This window comes from Erithacus rubecula (assembly GCF_903797595.1).
Source record: "Erithacus rubecula genome assembly, chromosome: 1".
NCBI classification, from domain to species: Eukaryota; Metazoa; Chordata; class Aves; order Passeriformes; family Muscicapidae; genus Erithacus; species Erithacus rubecula.
The window spans coordinates 105,464,609-105,486,549 of NC_136658.1; the positions used below are offsets into that span (position 1 = coordinate 105,464,609).

General features: G+C 37.1%; 3 protein-coding genes across 6 annotated transcripts in view; 2 read left to right on the forward strand and 1 right to left on the reverse strand.

Moving 5' to 3' along the window:
- Positions 1-21,941, reverse strand: part of CASK (calcium/calmodulin dependent serine protein kinase) — a 185,120-nt gene that overhangs the window by 81,999 nt on the left and 81,180 nt on the right. For all 4 annotated transcript variants that reach the window (XM_079302009.1, XM_079302012.1, XM_079302011.1 and 1 more), the window contains exons 4-5: positions 18,443-18,520; positions 17,111-17,183 (exon numbers count right to left, since the gene is read on the reverse strand). In XM_079302009.1, the coding sequence (XP_079158135.1) occupies positions 17,111-17,183; positions 18,443-18,520 (151 nt within the window). The remainder of the gene's footprint in view (positions 1-17,110; positions 17,184-18,442; positions 18,521-21,941) is intronic.
- GPR34 (G protein-coupled receptor 34) lies at positions 1,406-6,465 on the forward strand. The gene is made up of 2 exons (XM_079314441.1): positions 1,406-1,711; positions 3,485-6,465. Exon 2 carries the CDS (start codon positions 3,507-3,509, stop codon positions 4,650-4,652), a length of 1,146 nt encoding a protein of 381 aa, XP_079170567.1. The 5' UTR covers positions 1,406-1,711; positions 3,485-3,506; the 3' UTR covers positions 4,653-6,465.
- On the forward strand, positions 9,478-12,186 carry GPR82 (G protein-coupled receptor 82). The gene is made up of 2 exons (XM_079318148.1): positions 9,478-9,689; positions 10,847-12,186. The coding sequence occupies exon 2, from the start codon at positions 10,876-10,878 to the stop codon at positions 11,917-11,919; it is 1,044 nt and encodes a 347-aa protein (XP_079174274.1). The 5' UTR covers positions 9,478-9,689; positions 10,847-10,875; the 3' UTR covers positions 11,920-12,186.

The window sequence follows — 21,941 nt, forward strand, 5'->3', positions numbered from 1 at the left end:
ATACAATCTGTATTTTAGAACTTAATTTCATAAATCTGTGAGCAGAAGTTAGATTTTGTTTTTTTTAAAAACAATTCCTTAATTTCAGTTATCTTGTTCTCTGGTATGAACTCCTCTTCCTACATTGGCTTCCCTTCTATTGTCCCAGGCACAGCAAAATCCTTTCAGAACTTATTAGAACCAGCAAGGAAGACAAAGTGAAATCATGATAAAATGGAGATAAAAACCTCATGTCTATAACTTCTTACCTGGTATTACCTTTCCTTTTTGTCTTTCATCCCATTAACCCTTACACTGCTTCAACTCCCCAGCTGAAATATCCTGCCTATGATACATTTTGTGGAGTCTTATCCTTCCCAGATAACATAAACACTATTTTATAAACAGTTTGAGCCTTAATCACAGAATTCACTCAGCACTTCTCAAGTGCAGGAATGAAAAGGAACACCCCTGGGATATTCCAGTGAGGGATATTCCTTAGATGCCTAAACTGAATTCCAGCCATAGCCATCTATACCTTTGGTTTTCCAAATATAAGAGTGAGGTGTAACATGTAGAAATGAAATAGTATTATACATTCATTATATAGTATTATACATATATTCACATATATACATATATATTTGGATGTATACTGAATGTTGTAGGAAGAAGCAGCATACAGCCAAAATCTATTAGAACACAATTTGGTATTAAATACACATAACCAAACAGCTGCATTTAATCTAGAAATTCCTGTGTTTACTCAAAGCTTCTTTTCAATACCATATTATTTAAAATGAAGAACTTCAAATTTGTATACTGCTTCCTGAGAATACATTACTGCTTACACTGAAAAACTAAGAACTCAGAGGAGTGCACAGGAGCTACCAGAAGTTCAATCTGACTACCTGTAAAGTCAGCACCTCTAACCACCCACATTTTTTTGTAGAAGTTTAAATTATAAGAGAACAAAGGCCTTCAAGACAATGTTCTTGAGATCTTCATTAAATTTAGGCCTTGTCATATCAGGTCTTCTAGAAGAATCCACTCTTATATTTCCAATTCATAAATGTAGTTTTCAATTCCTTGTGCCCCATTTGAAAGCGTATTATCAGGTGCTATTATTGCTGCCACTGTATTTCACTTCTGCCTCAGTGAAGTGGTTAAGCTGCACACTTTGGGCACATTCACATCCTCTTGACCTGTCATTTTGAGTGAGAAAGAACAAAAGTTCTTATCTCAGGCAAGGAGAAAGGTAGATGGGAGAATGATACAAATGTTAACAACATGTACCACTCCACTGAGGTGCTGATTTATCTTTACCCAATTCTGGAGGAAGTGACACTATTTCCATGAAGTATTAAAGAGATGACAGACTGCACCAGTACCATTCTCACCCAAAAAACCACTGGCACTGCCCACCAGAAACAAAGTCTCTGGGAAAAAAAAACCTCGAATCTCCAAATTCAGAGCAAAACCGAGAAAAAATTATTACAGAACCTCTCTCAGCAGGGCCCAAATGAACTGGGTTGAAAATGCCTTTAAAAAAAACCAAAACAAACCAGTTGCAACACCAGTTAAAACTTCCCCTTGTTGGCAAGTGTGCGAGTCAGCTGGAGCTCACAGCCTTGAGAGGGCTGTAGCTTTCTAACAAGAGGAGCTGCACGTTTCTCCTCCCTGACTTCACCAGTGGTTTTGAGAACAACCAGAACCTCCTAACACATAAATGGTAAGTGGCTTCTTTTATACTTAAGTTCTCTTAACTGCAGAGGTGTTAGTGATCTCCAAATCCTTTTCTAAGTATACCTAGGTTAATTTAAGCGTGCCTGCTTGCTTGGAGGGAACACAGCTTGTGACAGTGAAAAGTTTTGTTTCCAATCCATTTGCAGTGTAACCCAAGTTTCTCTCTCATTGACATAAACTTGTCACTGCTGATACAAGTCCCCATTCTCACAGAAAAGCAACTTAAACATGAAGTCATAGCAGTAGATGGGTTTCAAGATGTCTTTGAAAGCATGTGCAGTTTGAAATCAACCTCTTGAAATTACTTGCCCTGACAATATTATGTGGCAAGCATGACAACAGCTGTTTGTGAAACTGCTAATGTACCCTACCAGCTTAATGCAATTGTAGGGTCAGACAACATAGGATGGTAAAATATTTTATATTCTCCTCTCAAGAATTCAGATTCTGTAAGTATATCAGGTCTTCTTAAGAATTTTACTGAAACTGTTGCCATTCTCACTACTGTGGCCGCATCACAGAATTAAATGTAAATTTGCATTTTTAAGGATTAGCATGCAAATTGCACGGCCTAGACACAGATCTAGAATAAAGGCTATTTTAAGAATACATATCTAGCAGTGTTTCTTTGTTGTTTTTTCTGGTAACAGTTTCCAGACAACTAAGTTTAGAATGCCAAAACCACTTCTGAAAATTTTGTGAGATTATGGAAAAAAAACTCTTTCCTCTGTAAAACAAAAATATTCTAAATAAACTTTATATGGCATTTCTTCTTGCTATGACAAATAAGTTGAAGGCTGAAATTTTACCATTTTTTGTCAGTGATAACCATCTCTCTAAATGCCCTCATGTGACTGTTCTCCAAACCAAACCACACACACTTTTCTGGTTTTCGTTCCTTGGCCAAGGGTGACTTTTATCTTTCACATTGCACCTTCATGGTCAGCAATAAGCTTAGTGAAATTAAAAACTATCCAATGAAAGCAAAGAAAATCATGAAAACAAGGAAAGTTTGCAAACAATCTGTAACTGCATTCACGTGATTTCCAGCTAATGGTAGTTTATTTGTGTAATACTGATTTGTGAATAGTCAAGAAAAAACCACTTAAATTTATGTGAGAATACAGATTATTAACGACAAGCTACTGCAATAATACTGTCTCACAGGGTTACTTATAACACAGTACACAGCCAAATAAATATTAATTGACAAATGCTTTTTAAATTGAAAACCAGTGAGTTGGATGTGAGAGATTTGAATTATTTAAAATTAATACAGATGAGTTTAGACTTGTTTTAATACATGTCTACATACTTTATATCAACAATGAGAATACTTAGCTTACCCATCCCTGCACCTTAGTTAAATCTTTTTCTGTCCTAGAAATGCTGGTACTAAAAAGTGAACTAAAAAAATTATTTGTTCTTATAGATAAAAAAACATTTCTAAAGTTTGCAAGAAAATGTAATAGTTGACTTTTAAAACCCAAGACAGTAATAATGCTATAATTACAGAAACAGTTATCTGTGTGAGTACTCTACACTACCTGTTCTTTTTTGCCTTCAGATTACATAGATTTACATTATTTTATGACATTTGGCTGAAACTCCTCCTACTCAGTGACACCAATACTTTGGTACATTTATTCCTTTTAGCTACTGCCTTTTATGTTTATATCACATTAGACTGTAGGAAATAAAGCACGCAGACACACGAATGAAGATTTAATTCTTAAAATCTCTCTTTGTTTCTTTGCAGAACAGCTAAAACCCCTTCACAAATGATGGCTGCAACTTCAGCTGATTTACCAACCACTGTTCCACACAAGGAAGAACTCTGGAGTAACCAAACCAACCTGACCATAAATGCCTCAGAAAATCACAGTAATGGCAGCTGTTCCGTGGAAGACAACAACTCACTGTCACTCGCTTTGATCTTCTTTTACTCCATTATTTTTGTCGTTGGATTGGTTGGAAACATTATAGCCCTGTTTGCATTCCTGCGAATTCACCAGAAAAGGAATTCTATCCAGGTCTACTTGCTAAATGTAGCAGTTGCAGACCTTCTGCTCATCTTCTGCCTTCCCTTCCGGATCCTCTACCATGCCACCAACCGCTGGATGTTCGGGCGGGTTTTTTGCAAGGTTGTGGGAACTCTGTTTTACATGAACATGTACATCAGCATAGTACTGCTGGGACTCATCAGCCTGGATCGTTATATAAAAATAAATAAGTCTGTGAAGCGGCCGAGGATGCTGACCACTGCCCGGAGCGTGCAGATTTGTTGCACGGTGTGGGCGATCGCACTGGCAGGATTTATAGTGGTTCTTGTACCGTCTTTCTTTAAGACTAAGGACAGCAACTCTACCAAGTGCTTTCATTACCGAAGCAAGCAGAATGCAGAGAAGACTGAAGCAATTTTAAATTATATCATTGTACTGATTTTTTGGGTGGTTTTTTTCCTTTTGATACTTTCGTATGTAAAAATTGCCAAGAACCTTCTGAAAATTTCGAGGAGAAGGGCAAATTTTCCTAATGCAGGAAAATACACCAAGACAGCAAGAAATTCCTTCATTGTGCTCATAATTTTCACCATCTGTTTCGTGCCTTATCACATATTCCGGTTTGTGTACATCACATCTCAGTTACAAACCCCATCCTGCCATTGGACAAAGATCATTCACGTGTGCAATGAGGTGATGCTCGTGTTTTCATCATTTAACAGCTGCCTAGACCCAGTTATGTATTTCCTAATGTCCAGAAGTGTCCGTAAGACTGTACTGCAACTGATATGCACAAAACTTCATGGAGAGTCGAGCCTAAACCTGGAGAGCACCTCAGACATCAAACTTGGACAATATGCTCAGGAGAGATTATCCACCACCACTCCTCACTCCAGCTACTCCAGGAAGAAATCTATGATTTGAACATTTAAATCAATCTCTGTCACGCCAGGTTGCCAATTTCAGATCACAAAATCCTCTGCTCCACAGCTACTAATTCTGCCTCTTTCCTCCTGTTAAGAAAAACGGGAAGTCTTACTTCTGTTTGTGAAAATGAGAAGTAACTTTTCAGAAGAATTTTTTCGCTCTTGTTTGTCCACGAAAGCAAATTAGAAGTTCTCAGATATTTTGTGTTGGACTAAACTAGAACACTAACTCTTCAGGGAGATTTTCAAGTAGGGGTTTGAATCTGTAAAGGTAAACTTGTATATACACATTAATATTGGTAACTTGTATATGTAAATAACAGATGGATTTTGCTGAAAGCAAATTTTGTCCTGTTTGAAAGATCTAGATTTTATGTATTTTATGGGGTTTTTTTCTGTTGTAATAGTTTTCCAAGAGATCAGTATTTTAACTACATTTAAAACTGTATTTTTAAAGAAAATATTTAAGAATTTAGCAATGTGCATCTTAAATATGAGATTAATACAACAGCTATTAATTCAGTTTTAAGTACAGAAGACACTCTTATTTTTATTAAGCAGCAAAATTAAAATATTCAATCCTACTAAGACTCTTGTATTTCCAACATTTTAATGAGTGTCAAGGTCAAACACCTGAGGAAAAGCAAGCAATGCTTTCACAAAATTCGAAATAAATGAAGGAGAGATGATGTGGGTATTTCCCAAGATTTCCTTCAATATGACATATTTGATGACTGCACAAAGTAGTTCAGCAAGGAATATAAACTCGCAGAACAGGGCAAAAAGATCAGCCAGGCTCAGCCACTGGTCCACTCCTAGATTTCCAAAGTCACACATTCCAGATGCATGCTTCCTCCCTGGCAGGAGACTTTTTTCCCCATGTGATTAAAATAATCTTGATAATAGCTGCTGCCACGTGATCAGCAATGTAATACCAATGTTCCATAGCTACAGCTAAGCTATATTTTCAGATTAAAACTAAACAGCTTTATGTATTTAGGCACAAACAAATTTCAAACTGTAGTATTTCCCAAAAACCAGAGAGCTGAAGGTGGGGGATGTCTGGCACAAAGATGACTAAAGCAACACAACCATGAACAACTTAAATGTCTGGCATAACAGACCAGAAAGGTGAAAAAATAGAGGCCAGACATCAAGCTCTGTAGACAAGGATTTATTATCTTGACACATCAAAACAGTACTGCTCAAGAAAGCAAATGTAAAGAAGTTGGTTTTAATCTACCAGTAACTTCTCTAATGGATCATGTGACTTTTAATGACAAATCTGTGCCAAGATGTGTGGATTTTTACTAATTCTGTACAATATTCTGGTTTTACAGAAGATACTCATAATACTCTGAACAAAGTAAACATAAGGCTTCACCTCTGCTAGATATACACTTGGTTTAATTTTGATGTGATTTTACATCATTCAGATTTGATAGAACTGGATATAAACACATTAAACAAATTACAATGACTAGCCAGTCTATTTTGTTTTGGTTTTCTTTTTAAAATAAAAAAATAGGAGGTTTCTTAATCTTCAAAAGAATGATTCAAATATGTAATTTCATAAAGATATGATGGTAACTGCATTTTTTCTTACACATTTCAGCATACAATGGAGGTGTTTGTACAATTATTTCTGACCGATTCTCACAGTAATGGCATTTCATAATCTTTTATCTATTATTTTGTCATCCTATTATATTAATGCTTCCTTTGGTTTTGTATTTGTACAGTGCAATTTTATTATGCAATACTGTAGTTTGACATAGTCACATCAATTTTGGTACATCTAGTAGTTTATAAACCATAATTTCACAAGATATATATGTGATCTCATCATTCTTTCTTTTCTGTGCCTCTTCTGGGAGCAGTTGGCTGATGATACTGAACATCAGGTTGGGGTGAAGGTGTGGGCTGGGGAACTCAGGAGAGGACAGACATGAACAACAGCAGCTTGAACTAAATGTGAATTCTAAAATTCCTTTGAACAAAGTCTTAGATGAGAATTTTCATTTACAAGGTTTGTAATTCATGGACACAGCAGTACTGCCAAAATAGACAGATCTCTTCAGAAGATCAAGCAGCAGTACAGGGTTTCAACACTGAGAATCCAAACTGCATTAAATTAACTCTCCAGCTCAGAAATGAAAATCTGAAAGAGAACAGGTCTGTAAGAAAATATCTAAGAGTAGGAATGGCACAGAAGAGGGGAACAGGAATGAATGACCACATGATCTTGACAAAGTGCAGCATTAAGGGAGCAGCACTCAGAGCAAAGGAACAACCACAGAAAGCAATCAGAAAACATTTTTGTTTCTTTCAACTGTATAAATCAGTGCTTTGAGATGTTAAAGGCCAGGTGTATCAACTGGCTCAGAAAGGGATTTGAAACTAGGCAGTACTGTTATGTAGAAAGCAATTACTATTCACCAAAAAACAAAAGCAGGTATCTTTATTAAAAAAAAAATTCCATAATAATAATAATAATCCTTAATCCTACATATTTTTTCTCTAACCAGTTTTCCCAAATTTGATGGTTAAAATGCCAGGCCTTACAAAAAATAATACTGAAGAACAAACAGCCCTGAAACATCTTGGGAGATCTGCTGAAAGTCACACCGTGACTTGTCAAATGACCACAGAATCAGTCACTCAAATAGTGCCTCACTTCTTTTCCCAGTGATTCCTAATTACCTGAGTTTTCAGGTGAATTTTAACATGAAGTTAATTCTATTTATTTTGCTTTCTGTACTTAAAGGCTAACTCAACACACATCTCCATATAACTGCATGAACCTAATTTTCTTTTTGCAATCGTTTTGAAAGTAAAACCAGTGAGAGACTCAAAGTCAGAAATACAATTTAATACAAAAAAGAGAAAAAAAAAAGCAACAGTACAAAAAAAAACCAAAACACTGACAGAGTAAGAATACAGCCTGACACATCGCTAGTTAGGGTGGTGGTAGCAGTCCAGAAGAAATGATCTTGTTGTAGTAGTGATTCTGTAGAAGGTCTGGTAGCTCTTGTTCTCTGGAAACCAGTGGGTAAGGGCTGCCTTGGTGTGAAAATCACATTATTCCCAGAACTGAGAAGTTCACATATGGAAGCTTTAGTTTGATGCTCTGACAGCACATACAAGGCTGTGAGAGACAATGTCAAAGCCTTGCTGGAGCTGAGGAATTTCACCACTGGGAATGTCCTGGGTTTTGTGTTTTTAGGATGAGAAAACAACTCGTCTACCCATAAGGATGAAATGCAACATATACTACCTACTGGCAGTGTAAAATCTAGTACATGTATAAATTAAGACTGATCGTGGGTTGAAAATGGAGAAATATAAATCACAGAGGTGAATGATGCACATAGAAATAATTGTGAAGAACTTAAGGGTGAATGGAATTAAAAAATGCACATGTTGCATTTGAGTATCTTCAAATACATTTTAAGACAGAACACACCATTTTTAAGTTAGGTGAATGGAAACAGTCCACTAAAAGAATAAATAAGGTGCTTGCTACAGCTTAGAATCAACTGCAGCTGTATTCCTGGGACAGGTGGCATTTTTAAAAAACTTTCAATACCTCATTACTTTGCTTCTGCTTTCAGTCATCCACTCCAAAATAAAGGCTGATAGACTCTAGTTCACTAGAACAATCTATCATCACACAATAATAAAGGAAAAATGGAGCAGTTATCTCTTCCAGCATGAATTATTATCATTAAATTATAAATATTACAGGCAAGAATCAATAACCAACCAAGTAATAGTAATTTAAAGAAACCTGCTAACTGGAATTGTTCACATCACTCAGCAACTTTCCAGAACACGCATTCTTGTATTTAAACCTCAGTGGAACACCAAAGTAACAAGGATTTCTAACACTACATAAGAAACTATTCAACATGTAATAAACAGAGGATTCTCTCTGTTAAAATGATTTTTTATACAATTACACATTTGAAAGTGGAAAACAAGGCATAATTAAATCTAACAAGAATGAGAATTAAAATACATGCAAACTAATTACAGCTTTACAACCTAATTACTAATACTCCACAGCAAATAAATGTAAATGAGTTCAGCTATGAATTCATAATAGGAAAGCAGCTTATGTGTCCATTTTAGTAAAAAAAAAAAAATCAGCAATAATGAGACTGAACAATGGCAACAGATCATGAGGAAAATTCTTACAGTCCATGTTTAAACAAAGCCAAACTAGCAAAAAAAAGAAACATATTAAACTTCTGTTCTCATAAAAGGAACTTACTTATAGCAGTTGAAAAGCCTGATCTTACACCACAGATGTATCTGAAAGCAGAAAACTCAAGTCTCAACTTCTGCAGAGCTACAGAGTTTGATCTGTGATCATACCTACGCTGTGGAGGGAGGAAACTGCTCTGTGTACACCTCTGTTTACTGTCAAACACTGCATTTCTTGACAGTGAGTCCATTTTCCCTGCTGAACCCTTGGATGCATCAGCTGTAAATTGCTTTTGCACAATCCATCACCTGACCAGGCAGAAGAGATGTGTCCATTTGGTCACTCACTGGGGACAGACATGGGCACAGCACTACTGCACGTGGGCTTTGGGAACAGATGGCTTGAGGAGCTGGAAAACTGTTAAATATGACTGATATAATATGACCATGCTTAGGTGGGCAGTCCTAAAGAGAACCCCCCCACCTCCCAAAAGAGGAAAGCACTATATAAGGACTGCAAGGTGTTTCCGTGATGCACCTAAAGGACTGTTACAGCTGCTCTTTTTCTTCCCCACAATGGAGTTGATCGCACCTAATTTCACAGCTTTTTTTTGTACAGAGATACTTTTCTCTGAGTTATAAACGCCTACCTGTCTCCTGACATTATAAAAGGAAAGTGTGCATTCTGAAAACCTAGTAATGTCAGAGAGAAATTTTTAACTCTACTCCCCAAATTCCAGTGCATTTTCACTGCAGCAGTGGAGATAAAAAGGACACCAGAGAAATATTTCCTCTCAGCAAAGGAAGGTGCCTGCAGCTTGTATAGGTAAGCTTGAAATTGCCACTTCTTTGTTTTATCTGATGGAATTTGGTCTATGACACAAAAATTTTCATTAGACTTCTAAAATGAGAAAATTCAACAATTACTTTGTGACTTTAACTCATTATAATAAAAGAATTCAATACATTTTTGTTCAACAATACATCTGGAACTTAGTGTACACTAAAATGCAAGACTTATGAAAGTTAGTTTAATTTACAAGTCTGTCAAACACAGCCCACAGCACAGTTTTTATAATTGGTGTCTGGGCTTTTTTGTCATTGTGACACCAAATCCTCTTCAGCATCTGAGTTCATTTGCTTACAGCTGTTTAAAAACATTATTATAACTCACTACGTTTGAAATCTGTTATTTTGTTCCATATGATTTGATATGAAAAAAAAGCTAACTAGGGTACACTCCACTAAAACATGTATATGTATTTATACAACAATAAAGACTCTCCACTACAAGGTTGTAAGCTGAAATGTCAGTTTTTACATGCAGTCATTGTGTAGAGCTTTTTTTTATTTATTTGCAGTTTGGAAAGCAACAAAAGACTGAAAAAGGAACTTGGAAAAAATTAATATGCTGCATTTCAACCACCATTGTATATGCTAAAAAACACAGACTGAATTGCTAAATGCACATCTAACATTAAAGCTGTGATAAAGTAACACCACATACAGACATGAGCACAGAATAAATATTTATAGCGAGATCCTTGCAGCATACAGAGTAATTTGCAGTTAAATGGAAGTACAGATACTCTTTTGCATTTCTGCAATTAAAGTAATTCTTCACACTTAATTTGCTTATTTAATTCTAACTGGTCTGTAAGTGGTTTCTAAATTAGGTTACAGACGTTCCAGAAGACTGTGAAATAAACCAAGATCATAGAAGTTATTGCCAGACCCTAGCTTGAACCTTCAGATTCCTAATTTATTTTATTAGATTGAATGCACATAAAAGCTCTGGGGTTTAACTTTTCTTCATGAAATTCTGGTGGAAGAGAATGCCCAAAGTGTAACCTCCCACAAACTTAAGGTAACAGCATCAAAGGAGCACTGCAAAGTGAGGGAGGCAAAGAAACAGCTGAGACAAGAGCAAAGAAGAGACGCCAGATGTACATTACAGAAACTAATTTTTCAATTGTGTTTCAGCTCTGACCACTCAAGAAATACTGCCATAAATGAACAATTCATCGTGTCTGCAGCCATCGCCAGCTACCACCGTAGCTCTGCCCATCATCTACTCCTGCCTCCTTCCCGCTGGAATCTTTGGGAACATTCTGGCTGTCTGGGTATGTTCACGGAAAGCTGCCACCCGAAGGACACAGTACATTTACCTGGCCAACCTGGTGACTGCAAATCTGCTGGTTTGCAGCACCATGCCCTTCCTGGCTGCCTACTTTGCGGTCGGGCACCGCTGGCCCTACGGCTCGGTGGTGTGCAGGATCGCCCATCACCTGGGGGCACTGGTGATGCAGGTCAGCATGTATGTGACCATCACCATCCTGTGCTCCATTGCCTTCAGCCAGTATGCCACCCTGACCAAGAACTGTGGCACACAGCACTGCCCAGCTCTTCCAAGAAACTTCTGTGGGCACCTGCTGCACCAATTCCGGCGGCCGAAATTCGCGAAATATTTTTGTGGCGTTATCTGGCTGATTGTGCTGTGCATAACAGCCACAGTCATCACCTACAACGTCCAGGAGAGGGTTTCAGGAGAGCTCCTCACATGCTACAACATCAAGGTAGAAGCTGGTGAACGTCCCGAAATAATTGCAGGCTCCTTTGCCACTGCATGCTTTTTTCTGTCTTTTATGGCTGTTTTGTGGACGTACTATTCTCTTACCAGACATCTGAGCAGAATACAAAGAAACACCTCTATTGGAGAAAAACATCTGATTTACAGAACAGTGAAAAGAAACATTCTTGTCATCCTGATGGTATTAACTGTCTGCTTTCTTCCGTACCATATTTTTAAGCCAATTTTCTATGTACTGCTTACATATAATGACTGTCCAAGGTTAAACTATCTAGTGGAAATTAAAAATTTCCTTACTTGCCTTGCTGCTGCTAAATGCAGTTTAGATCCAGTTATAACCCTTTTGCTAGATAAAACATTTAAGAAAAGTCTTTATGGCCTGTTTACAAGATCCACACCAGAACATCAAGAATGTACCAATGATATTTTCAATGAAATGGGAAGGAATATGGAAAGATCTTCATAGATTATAAATAATAATAAACTAATTTTAACTGCCTTTAGGCAGGCTTTGATATAAAATGGCAAATATTTAAATAAAATGGTACCATATTGTATTTTCAAATCATCTTTCTTGCTACACCAGCACTAGCCATAATAAATCCAATGTGTATATCCAAAGGAATCCAAGGAGTTTGTACAGCCAACAGTGTGATACCTATATATCCACATAATCCAAAAGACATTTTACATTTGACCTATGGACAGCTCCTTTTACCTAAAAAAGTCAAGGAAGAAGGCAAAAACTAGGCTGAAGTTGAGGACCCAGTTTTCTCTCGTTATCAGTAATGAGTTTTGGACACAGGTTTCCTCTACAAGGAGGTTGAACAAAGCACAGACATTTTCCTTGGGATGGCTGAACCACAACTGTGCTGCACATCCAATGGCCAAGTAACCACAGCAAGACACAGCTGAGCAGTCCAAGATGGCAAAGGGATGCTGACAGGTTTTAGGTCATCAGCTGCAAGTCTGGGTGAGCAGAGCTGGTCACCACCAAAATTCTCTTTTAATTTGCACAGGCAAACTCAAACCCCACCACTTCTGTCCTGCATGAAGTACATTTTACAGGGAATGCAACTGCAGTTAGCACAATGCCTGCCTGGGGTTGTTTCTCTTTAACACAGCTTCTGCAGGCAGCATAGCCTGAAGTCATTCCTCCTATGCTTTCCTAGTCACAACAACTTTTCCTCAGTGTTTATCAAAAAGGCAAGAAAATGAGTAAAACTTTGGGAACTACTAATCAAATATAACTTTGTGACTAACTCTTAGCAAGATCCCACTCCAACATTTCTACATAGCACCAAAAAAAGACATATGCCTGACTTTTTTCCTGTGTAATCTGCCCAAGATGATGTCCTTTAAAGTTCTTAACTGCATCAAAGTTTTTCTTATTTCAAATAGTGGAAAAGCTTTTCTGCAGTACAGGCAATTTGAGAAACAACAAATTGAGTCCTGCATTGGTCTAGCATTTGACAACAGAGTTCATGGAGGAAAAATCCCCCAAAACTTAAAGGCATGAGGGAGATTTAGAAAACACTACAGCAAAATACAGGTGATGTGGCAAACTTCCTGCATTGGTTAGATATGCTGCTGCCAAAATCAAAAGTTAGCAGGTGACATGTGAATTATTTAATAAAAACAATGAAACAATTCATTTCTATTGCAGTGAACATAAAATCAGAAGGCAAACAGGCACAGCACCTGGTTTGCAAAGAGGTTTAGAAACCACAAATATCTGTCAATTTTTTAGTTAAGCCATTCAAATGTGCTGCATGGGAAGCCAGCTCATCTATCAGAATACAAGTTTTTTGACTGTGTGAGCAAATGATTGAAACATATAAACTTAGTGACCAGAAAGGTTGTAAATGTTCAAATCCAGGTAGGTCAAGCAGAATAAATACACTTCTCAGCAAAACTGCTTCTGAACATACTAACAGGGCAATAGGAAAAGGGCTGGACAAACAAGCACAGGGACCTTGAGATAGGAGACAAAGGCACATGAGAGAAAATAAACAGGGGGAAAAGAGCATTGCCTGAAGAAACACAGAGAAAAAATACTTGAAGTTTTGTTTTTGGAGTGTCTTAACTTGTATACTGAATGAGGAAGTGCTCCTCAGAAAAAAATGTGGCCAGGTAGGACACTTCAATTGCAACTCTGATAGCAGTTTTGCTGCCTTAATCACATTTTAACAGTTTATTATCTAACAAAATCCTCACCAAGAACTGGTGCTACTGGATCTCAAGGACCACAGTAAATTCCAGAAAATACAGAAAAAACAGCAATTATTACTGAATGTCCCCAGAAAGCAGAGAAGCTTCAAAGTGAAAAGAGTGGAAGGAAAATAACATGCAACAGATTTCTTGTTTTGGGTATTCAAAGATGGAGAAGGGAAGACTGTCTTAAAGAACAGATTCTATTCTGGTTATTTTTTAAATAGTGGAATATACAGTTACATAAACACACACAAACACATATACTATTTTTACTCATTTCTTAGGTATGCCTAAAAGCAGAAGTGTTGAAGTCTACCAGCAAAATCTGAAATGCTGAGCTACAAGCAGCTCAGGCAATGAAAGACAGAAGTGGTAACTGAGTGTGCTTTCAGAATTCACAGTTCTGTATAGTGCAAAAATCACCATGCAAATCTATCCACAGACCAAGTCTCAGGTCACCTAGACCAACTCAACTGTGCATATGACACACAGTGCAGAGCACAATGCTTGGCCCTATTCCCTGGAAAAACTCCCTGGTTTTGACTCCCAGTCACAGAAATATTGAACTGAATCTTTGTAACAGAGAAGGCAGAATAGGTGCATTTTTTCTTTAGCAGGTTTATCTATTTAGATGATCACATTTAGGAAACAAGCATTCACACCTACCAAGATAAACTCATAATGGAAATTCTGAATGCCTACATTTTGCTGACAGGCTCACCCTGACCCCAGTTGCACACCAATTTGCTAATCAGCAAAACATACAGGTACTCAAGTTACATGGAAATTATAGAGCAAGGCTGGAATACGTGGAATAAATAGGATAAAACCACTGCAACTAAAACTCTTGATGTGATTAAATTATTCTTACAACAGTTATATTAAAAGATATTTTTATATTAAGATGTTTGCAATGATGGAAAATTCTATATAACAATAGAGGCTCACAAAAGACTGCAAAACCTCTTGATGTTTTACTGATAAAAACCATTCTGTTGAAGTTATTGCAAAAATAAGCCAGTGACAAATGGTACTCAAATTGCAAGAGTTTTACAAGAAAAGAAAAGAATCTCATTTCAGACCCACACCCCTCCCCTTTCTCTTCTGTTGCTCTCTTACATGAAAATTTCTCTGTACACAAACTGTTCTGTAATAACATTTGCTAATGGAAAGGCTGCCTTTCAATGCTGCTTCTTTCAATAGACACCTTCCAGTTATTCCTGACACAGCAAGGCCATGACAGAATAAAAGGAATGGCTGAGTCCTCCATCAATAATAGGAACAAATGCTATGGTAAGGGAAAAAGTCCTTGACATTCCTATTTCTGATGCACAGCTGTCTTTTGAGTTTTCTTTCCTTCATCTTCTGTTTTCCTCACTGTATGATGCAGCTTCCCAGCACTGCAGGACCATGTTAACAGAGGGTGAAACAAATCTCTGATTGTCTTTGAGCAATGCTGAAGGGGGTCAAATGATGTAGGGGCTCCAGAAACATCTTGTCTCACAGAGCAGTGAGAGCAATTAGGACAACTACAGTCCTTGTGAAAGCTTTCATGTTTTAATCTGTCATCAGAGGTGAATGTGGGGCACAAGGAGTTTGTCCCAGGCTGGAGTCACTTGGAAAAAGTCAGGTGAAGTTTCTGGCAGCAGACAACAGCAAACTTTAACTTTGTCTACTCCAAACTGTCTCATTTCCTAATCAGTCAGGAGCTAAGGGAGCTGAAAGATACCTAAATATGAGCTATAATGTGCCAATTTTCTTGTGCAGCAGAGAACAATCAAGCATTTTACATTTCAAAATAACATTCACAGAAAGTCTAAAAGGGAGGAAAATGTAGCCTGACTATATCAACCTTACAGATTTTATTAAAGAACTTTTACTCATTCAGGTAATTTCTGAAGTGGTCATTTAGACTACTTCCTTTCAAAACAGTGTCTACAGTGACATCTAGAGCCTGGATACTGCAGTCAGTTTAATGTGCTCTACACCCAAACCCTACAGCTCTGCATTGTTTTTGCCAAAAAAAACCCCACTGCTGGTTTTCACTGCTTTAGACTGATACCTTGGACATTTTTTCCTAACCCATGTAATCTGGTTCATTTCTAAGAATGGTATTTAAAGAAAAACAACTCTGTGATTCTGAGGTTCTAGAGACAGGATAAGCCTAAAACAAATTCCCACTTGACTCTCAGTGAAACATCTTAAAACTTGTTTTTTCAAGAATGTGGTCCAAGAAAAACAAGTGGAGCTTTCACAAAGACACAGCAACATAAAGATGATGTTAATTGTGAAATTCATGAGGTACCAAAACCAAATAATTAAAAGTACCTAAAATCTTTCAACAGAGAACAACATGAGACATTCTACCAGCAACTAAGAGCCCATTTTCAGAATCTGTTTTAAGGAATGACTATTAAAACACCAAATTTAAAAAGAAAGCCAGTTACATAATGGAAAGGAGTAAGAGGTTGGGAATGGTCTGCAATGTCTGGCTACAGAAGACCAAATGATTCCTGACAGAAATCACCAGCTCAGTCTCTGTACTCTCTCCCCTCAGAGTCACCTGCAGGAGTTTGAAGCAGTTTACTCTTTTACAATCTTCTCTATTCACTAAAATCCAATAATTACTTCTCAAACTGCACCATCAGAGCTTGCTAGAATTTTCTTTAATTCCTACAGTGCTTGACTCACTTTGGATGAAACCAAACTTTTGGAGAAGTGGAAATAACTACTTTTGGCAACAACATTAAGAAGGAACGTGCATATTCAAACTGCAGAAAGTCAAGCCCACTTGGCTTAAAACTCCCAGCTACTCACAATAAAGTACTTTGGGATAAACAACTTCCATAAATATTCACAGGAACAATGCAAAGTTTACCAGATCAAAACCAATATGTACATATACTGGTCTTAAACACTGCATTTCTCCTGCCAAATTCATCTATATTAAAGAAGTTTCCATAATAATAAATGTTTATTGGACTGTCTCCAAGAAGTAGATAACATTACTAATATTGCAGCATTTAAGCATGTGCATCTCTATGAAATCTTGGTGTGAATGAAGGCTGTCATTATGCTGTCAAATTGATGCCAATAAACTACCAATTCCAGTTTAATTTATGCAATTAATTTATATACACATTTCCCTAACAAGAACAAAATGCAAGCAGATTCCATATGAATATTCAAAAACTGGAAACTGAACTGACTTTCAAAGCAAGTTGTAATCAAATGCATGTGTTATTTGTGAATACAGACCTTCTAAATGTTCTAAATTGATGGAATTAGGGTGAGCTTTAATCTCCCATGACACAGTAAGAGTAAAGACACTCAACAAATAGAGATTCCTTTTCTACAGCTCCTCCCTTTTCTAAATTATAGAATTTGAAATTCAGTACTTTGCATTATTGTGGTAAAAGAAAAAGGTAATTAAGCCCCCTTACCTTCACATCTCTGTGAATTATATTATTATCATGACAGTAACGTAGAGCTTCCAGTATCTGTCTCATGTAATGACTGAAAAAACAAACACATAATGCATGACAAACCTGCAGGAGAAATTACTATACACATTTAACAATCTAAGTATTAACTATCTAACTGTGTAAAACTAACCAACCAATTTAACCTCAAATATACAGAGTTCTGTAGAATGGAGTTTATGTTTATAATAGTAAATAATACAATCTAAGGTTTGAGAATTATTCTGATTAAAGATGAGGGAAAACAGTAAAGAAAAATCTGTGTTTTCAAGGTTTTGTAAAGGTTTCAAATGTTCAGTAATTCTGCTTGACATGACAAGGAAGTCAGGGACCCTCCTTTTTTATTTTTTAAGTAACAGAATACAAAGGAAAGAAGAAAAAAGTGAGTATCAGTGCCTGATTTGTCTGGAAAAGGATTGCACCAAGGTCTTGGCTTGCTTGCTGCAGATTGGAGAGGAACCTCTTACTGTGTCCAAAGGATGCCCCAAAGATCAGAGACCACAGCAGAGCCAGCAAACACATCCAGCAGCATCCTGTGCTGCAGCAGAGCATTGCTGTGGGCTAAGGGAGGCAATCCTTGTCCTCTGGAGGCTCCAGCTGGTTAAAGGCAATGTTTTATTCCATAGGAACACACCAGTGCACTGGATCCAGCTGCTCAGGGAGCCTGTGGAATCTCCCTTCTTGGAGGTATTCCAGACCCCACTGGACAAAGCCCTGAGGAACATGATACAAATGCTGTGCTGACCCAGCCTTGAGCAGGAGGGTGAAATACAGACTTGAATGTCTCCTCCAACCTGGTTTCTACAACACTAAAAAATCCACAGTGTTGAGAAAAGCAAGCAAAGAATCCTGTGGCTTTGGGCTCAACTATCAGGCCACCATAGGGTTTCATTACCCTTCTGCAAACTTGTGAAAAGGTGAAGTGATTATTCAGGTCACTGAAAGAAAAAAGCAAACCAACTCCACCCAGCAATAGCAGTAAAATTCTCACCCTGTCAGTCAAGTCACTTCATGCCATTAGATAAGATCTATAATGGCAAACACAGCCAATTAAGTATTGGATGTGAAATACCTTTTTACTCAGTAATCTCATCCAAATCTGTAACTAGTAAATGGCAAAATGCTCCAAAATTCTTCTTTGATTATGCCAATTATTGTAATAAACATCTAGAGTGTGGAAACAGGATTACTTCTGGTACTCAAACTTTCAACTTTTAGCTAACAGATTGTACAACAGCATATTCCATTCTTTTCTATTTATCCAGAGGGATTAATTAAAATTATAATAAATACCTGGCTACAGCCTCGCTGTAGACAAATCCAGCATCTGCTCTCTTCACAATTTCAAAACACAGGTCTGCTCCATCCATACTGCAGGTAAAAAGAGGCAAAAATGCTTAAATTACATAATTGATAATTACAACCAATTACATAAAAATGCTTAATAAACCTATTTATTTCCCTTACATAAATCTTATATAAAGTACTCTAGATACAAGTACAGTGCATTACTCACTAAAACAGCATTTAATGGGTAATCTAATAGAAAATGGCCTGCCACAGGTTAACCATTTTATGTCCTCAAGTCATGTAACAATTCTTTTAAAGCATTACCAATACCAAACATTTACTTTATTGCTTGAACTGCTCATTGAACAGGGTGTGCAAGAAAAGTCAATGCCCTGTAAAGGGGATACTGCAATTTAACAATTAGCTCCTGATGTTAGGTTGTGTTCTTATAAGCATTACAAGTGCAACTCTATACTAATGACTGCAGCAATAAAAAAATGTTACTCAATTTGAATTTTAAATGAAGACTTTAAAAAATAGTCTTGCCAGTTGGCATTCTCCTCTGGATAACTAAGCAGCCAAGAGGAGATTTTACAGCTCTCAGATACCTGAGAACACTGACAGCCCACATACTCTATCACCAGCTCTGAAACTTGATACCTTCTTCTTCTTCTCCCTCATCTTTCTGATCACCTGACTTCCCCCAATGAGCAGCATTACACTCTAGATGCAGATATATTCACAGGCCTTAGTCTGAAATTAGGCTGCCATTTCCCTGAAATGAAAGCAGACTGGTGCTGCCCTCCTCTTCCCTCTCCTGAAAGGGACCTAAGGCAGATTGGTATCTAGAAATGTTCAATCTGATGGGGCAAGAAGAGAGTAACAAGATTTAACAAGAACAATAAAAATAACATAACTCATATTTAATACTTGCAAAAACATTGAATATAACATGACATTTTCAGCCTTCACACCTTTGCTTTTTACTCTCTACAAAAAATCAAGGGGAAAAGCCCCCAAAGGGCAGAATTTCCAGGGCATCTGCACAGTCAACACTCCCAGGGCTGTTTCAGTAAGATAATCAGAATATCAGCATCACTTCTGCTTTGCTACATACCTGCAATGCCAAACTTCTGCTTAGGGAGCCATGTGCTTTAATTCCCAAATAAATCCCAAAGGTTTCCCTCATGCAAAATACAATATCATATGGATAGAGAACTGATGGCTATAAGAGGGACCGGTGACTAAAATAAAACCACATTAAAGAGTGCAAAGAACCCCAAATTGCCCAACCACCTCTGCTCTTCACTGCATCAATATATTCCTCTGTAGGGTTTTTCCCAGCAGTTTTCCTGTCTTGCACAACTCCCAACACCAGGTCTGCATTCAGGGCTAAATATCACTCAGAGAATATCAGAGTCCATACAGCAGCCATGGGGCAGGTTCACTGACAGCAGCAGAAACCTGGAACTCACTCAATCACTGCAAAAAAATCCCTCATGTCAACCTCTCAACCCTTTCTCTAATGTAGAATATATAAAATGTATAATCAGCTACCAAAAATGAGGAGATGCTGTTCTCATGGAGCAGCAGAACCCTTTAGAAGACTAATTATCTGTACTTTGTACCATATCAGTGAAACTAAAGATCCAGCCTTTCAGCAGCATCAGTAGTTTCTGAGACATGGAGGGAGGAATGTCAGGTTTTTTACATTAACTTTTCTATTACACAAGGTGTTTATTATCAGCATGGTCTTTTACATGTATTTCTAACTCCCACTTAGAGATACCAGTATTTTTCATTGAAATTTTGCACCAATAAGTGCCAGTTTGAATTTCTTCTTGGCAAATATATTTGGAAGTTTTACTCCATTAAGATGAACTCTGCTGGACTTCCAAGCACAAATATGAATCCAGGTGCATTTTAATCTCTAACTTAATTGAGTCTTTTTTCAAGACAGAATCTTTTTATTGAAGAGTAGATTTTGATTCATGGGTAAAGAGGGCTTGTATCACTCCATGTGATACAATACATTCAACACATGGTACTGAATTTTACCTGAAAAATGAAATATTTGTCTAGCTGAGGCTGGAAAAAAGACAGAGTCAACCTCAGTTATGGGAAATCCCAGAAAATTCAGTGAACCAACAGACTAAAAACTCAGCAATAGCTCAACCACTTACAAGATGACTTTGCAGAAAACTGAAGCCTTGTATGATATAAGAGCAATAAAGTTTTGAAATACTGATGGAATGAAAGTTCAAGAAGTCTCAGGGGTTTGCAACTACCAGCATTAGCATGTGAAAACCACAAAAAAAAAAAAAAAAGTTAAAATCCTCTGAAATAAACATGCAAATATATTCATGCTGAAGACAGAAGTGGATGATGTAAAGAAATATGAGAAAAATCAGAAGACAGTAGTAACATGAGAGAATTCCCTGACACCAGCAGAGGGAGCTCATGGAAGGGACATGAACTTACCATACTGGTGTATTTTAAATATATACATGTATCTATCTATCTACAATAAGTTATATATATATGTATCTGTAAATCTGCTCTGACACCAGCAGTGATTGAAGAACAGACAACATACTGCATAATAATTCTGTGTTTTCATATTTTGGAGTATGACAGCTTTGAATTTGCAGAACTAATAGGATGTGGCCTACAATTTAATTTACTGATGAAGAATGAGAAAGCTTTAGAAGCACTGCTTCATTAAGGAAACTGAATTATTACTTAATAAAAGTAAGATAAAAAATTCAGAGTTGACATATTGTTCATAACTGAGTTTGCTGAGTTTTGTAACACGTATATTCAAGGCTTGTGCACAATGGCATTTTCCCCTTTACCTGGGCAGTTTTTACACACTTGCCATCTTCACTTACCTCAAACAAGCCAACTGCAACCCTGTTAAGTACTGCTTTTATAAATCTGAGATTTTAAACCTGAAGCATTTTTACATGTTAGCTAAATTAAATGGCAAAGCTTTATGCATAAAATTATATTTATACAGACATCCTAACTGCTGCATCTTAACAGATCAGTTCTTCTAATGTCCCAAGGTAGAAATCCCCCCTAGAATGCACCAAGAAAAAAACCCCAATCTATGTATAGTGGTGAGACAATATTCTACAAATGACCAGACACCAAGGTATTTGGAATGCACTCACTGCTGTGTCTGAGCTCTTCAGCATGAAGTACTCTCAGCCCATATATACTGGGGATAAACTGCAAATAATGCACTCATAAGTCTAAATTGTAGTCTTCAGACCCTTCAAAATCAGTATTTGCTTTCTTTTAGAAATGTTATTTCTTTTAGAAATATTGCAGGTAGCTTTGATCCTTCTCAAAATATTCTCACTGATTAAAATCGATGATCATTAGGAAAAAATGTAATAAACAATAGAGTATTACATGACACTTGTATACCACGGAGAAAACAGTATTCTAAATAAAAACAGGAGGTTTTCAGTCTCTACAAATGCCTGAAAGAGGT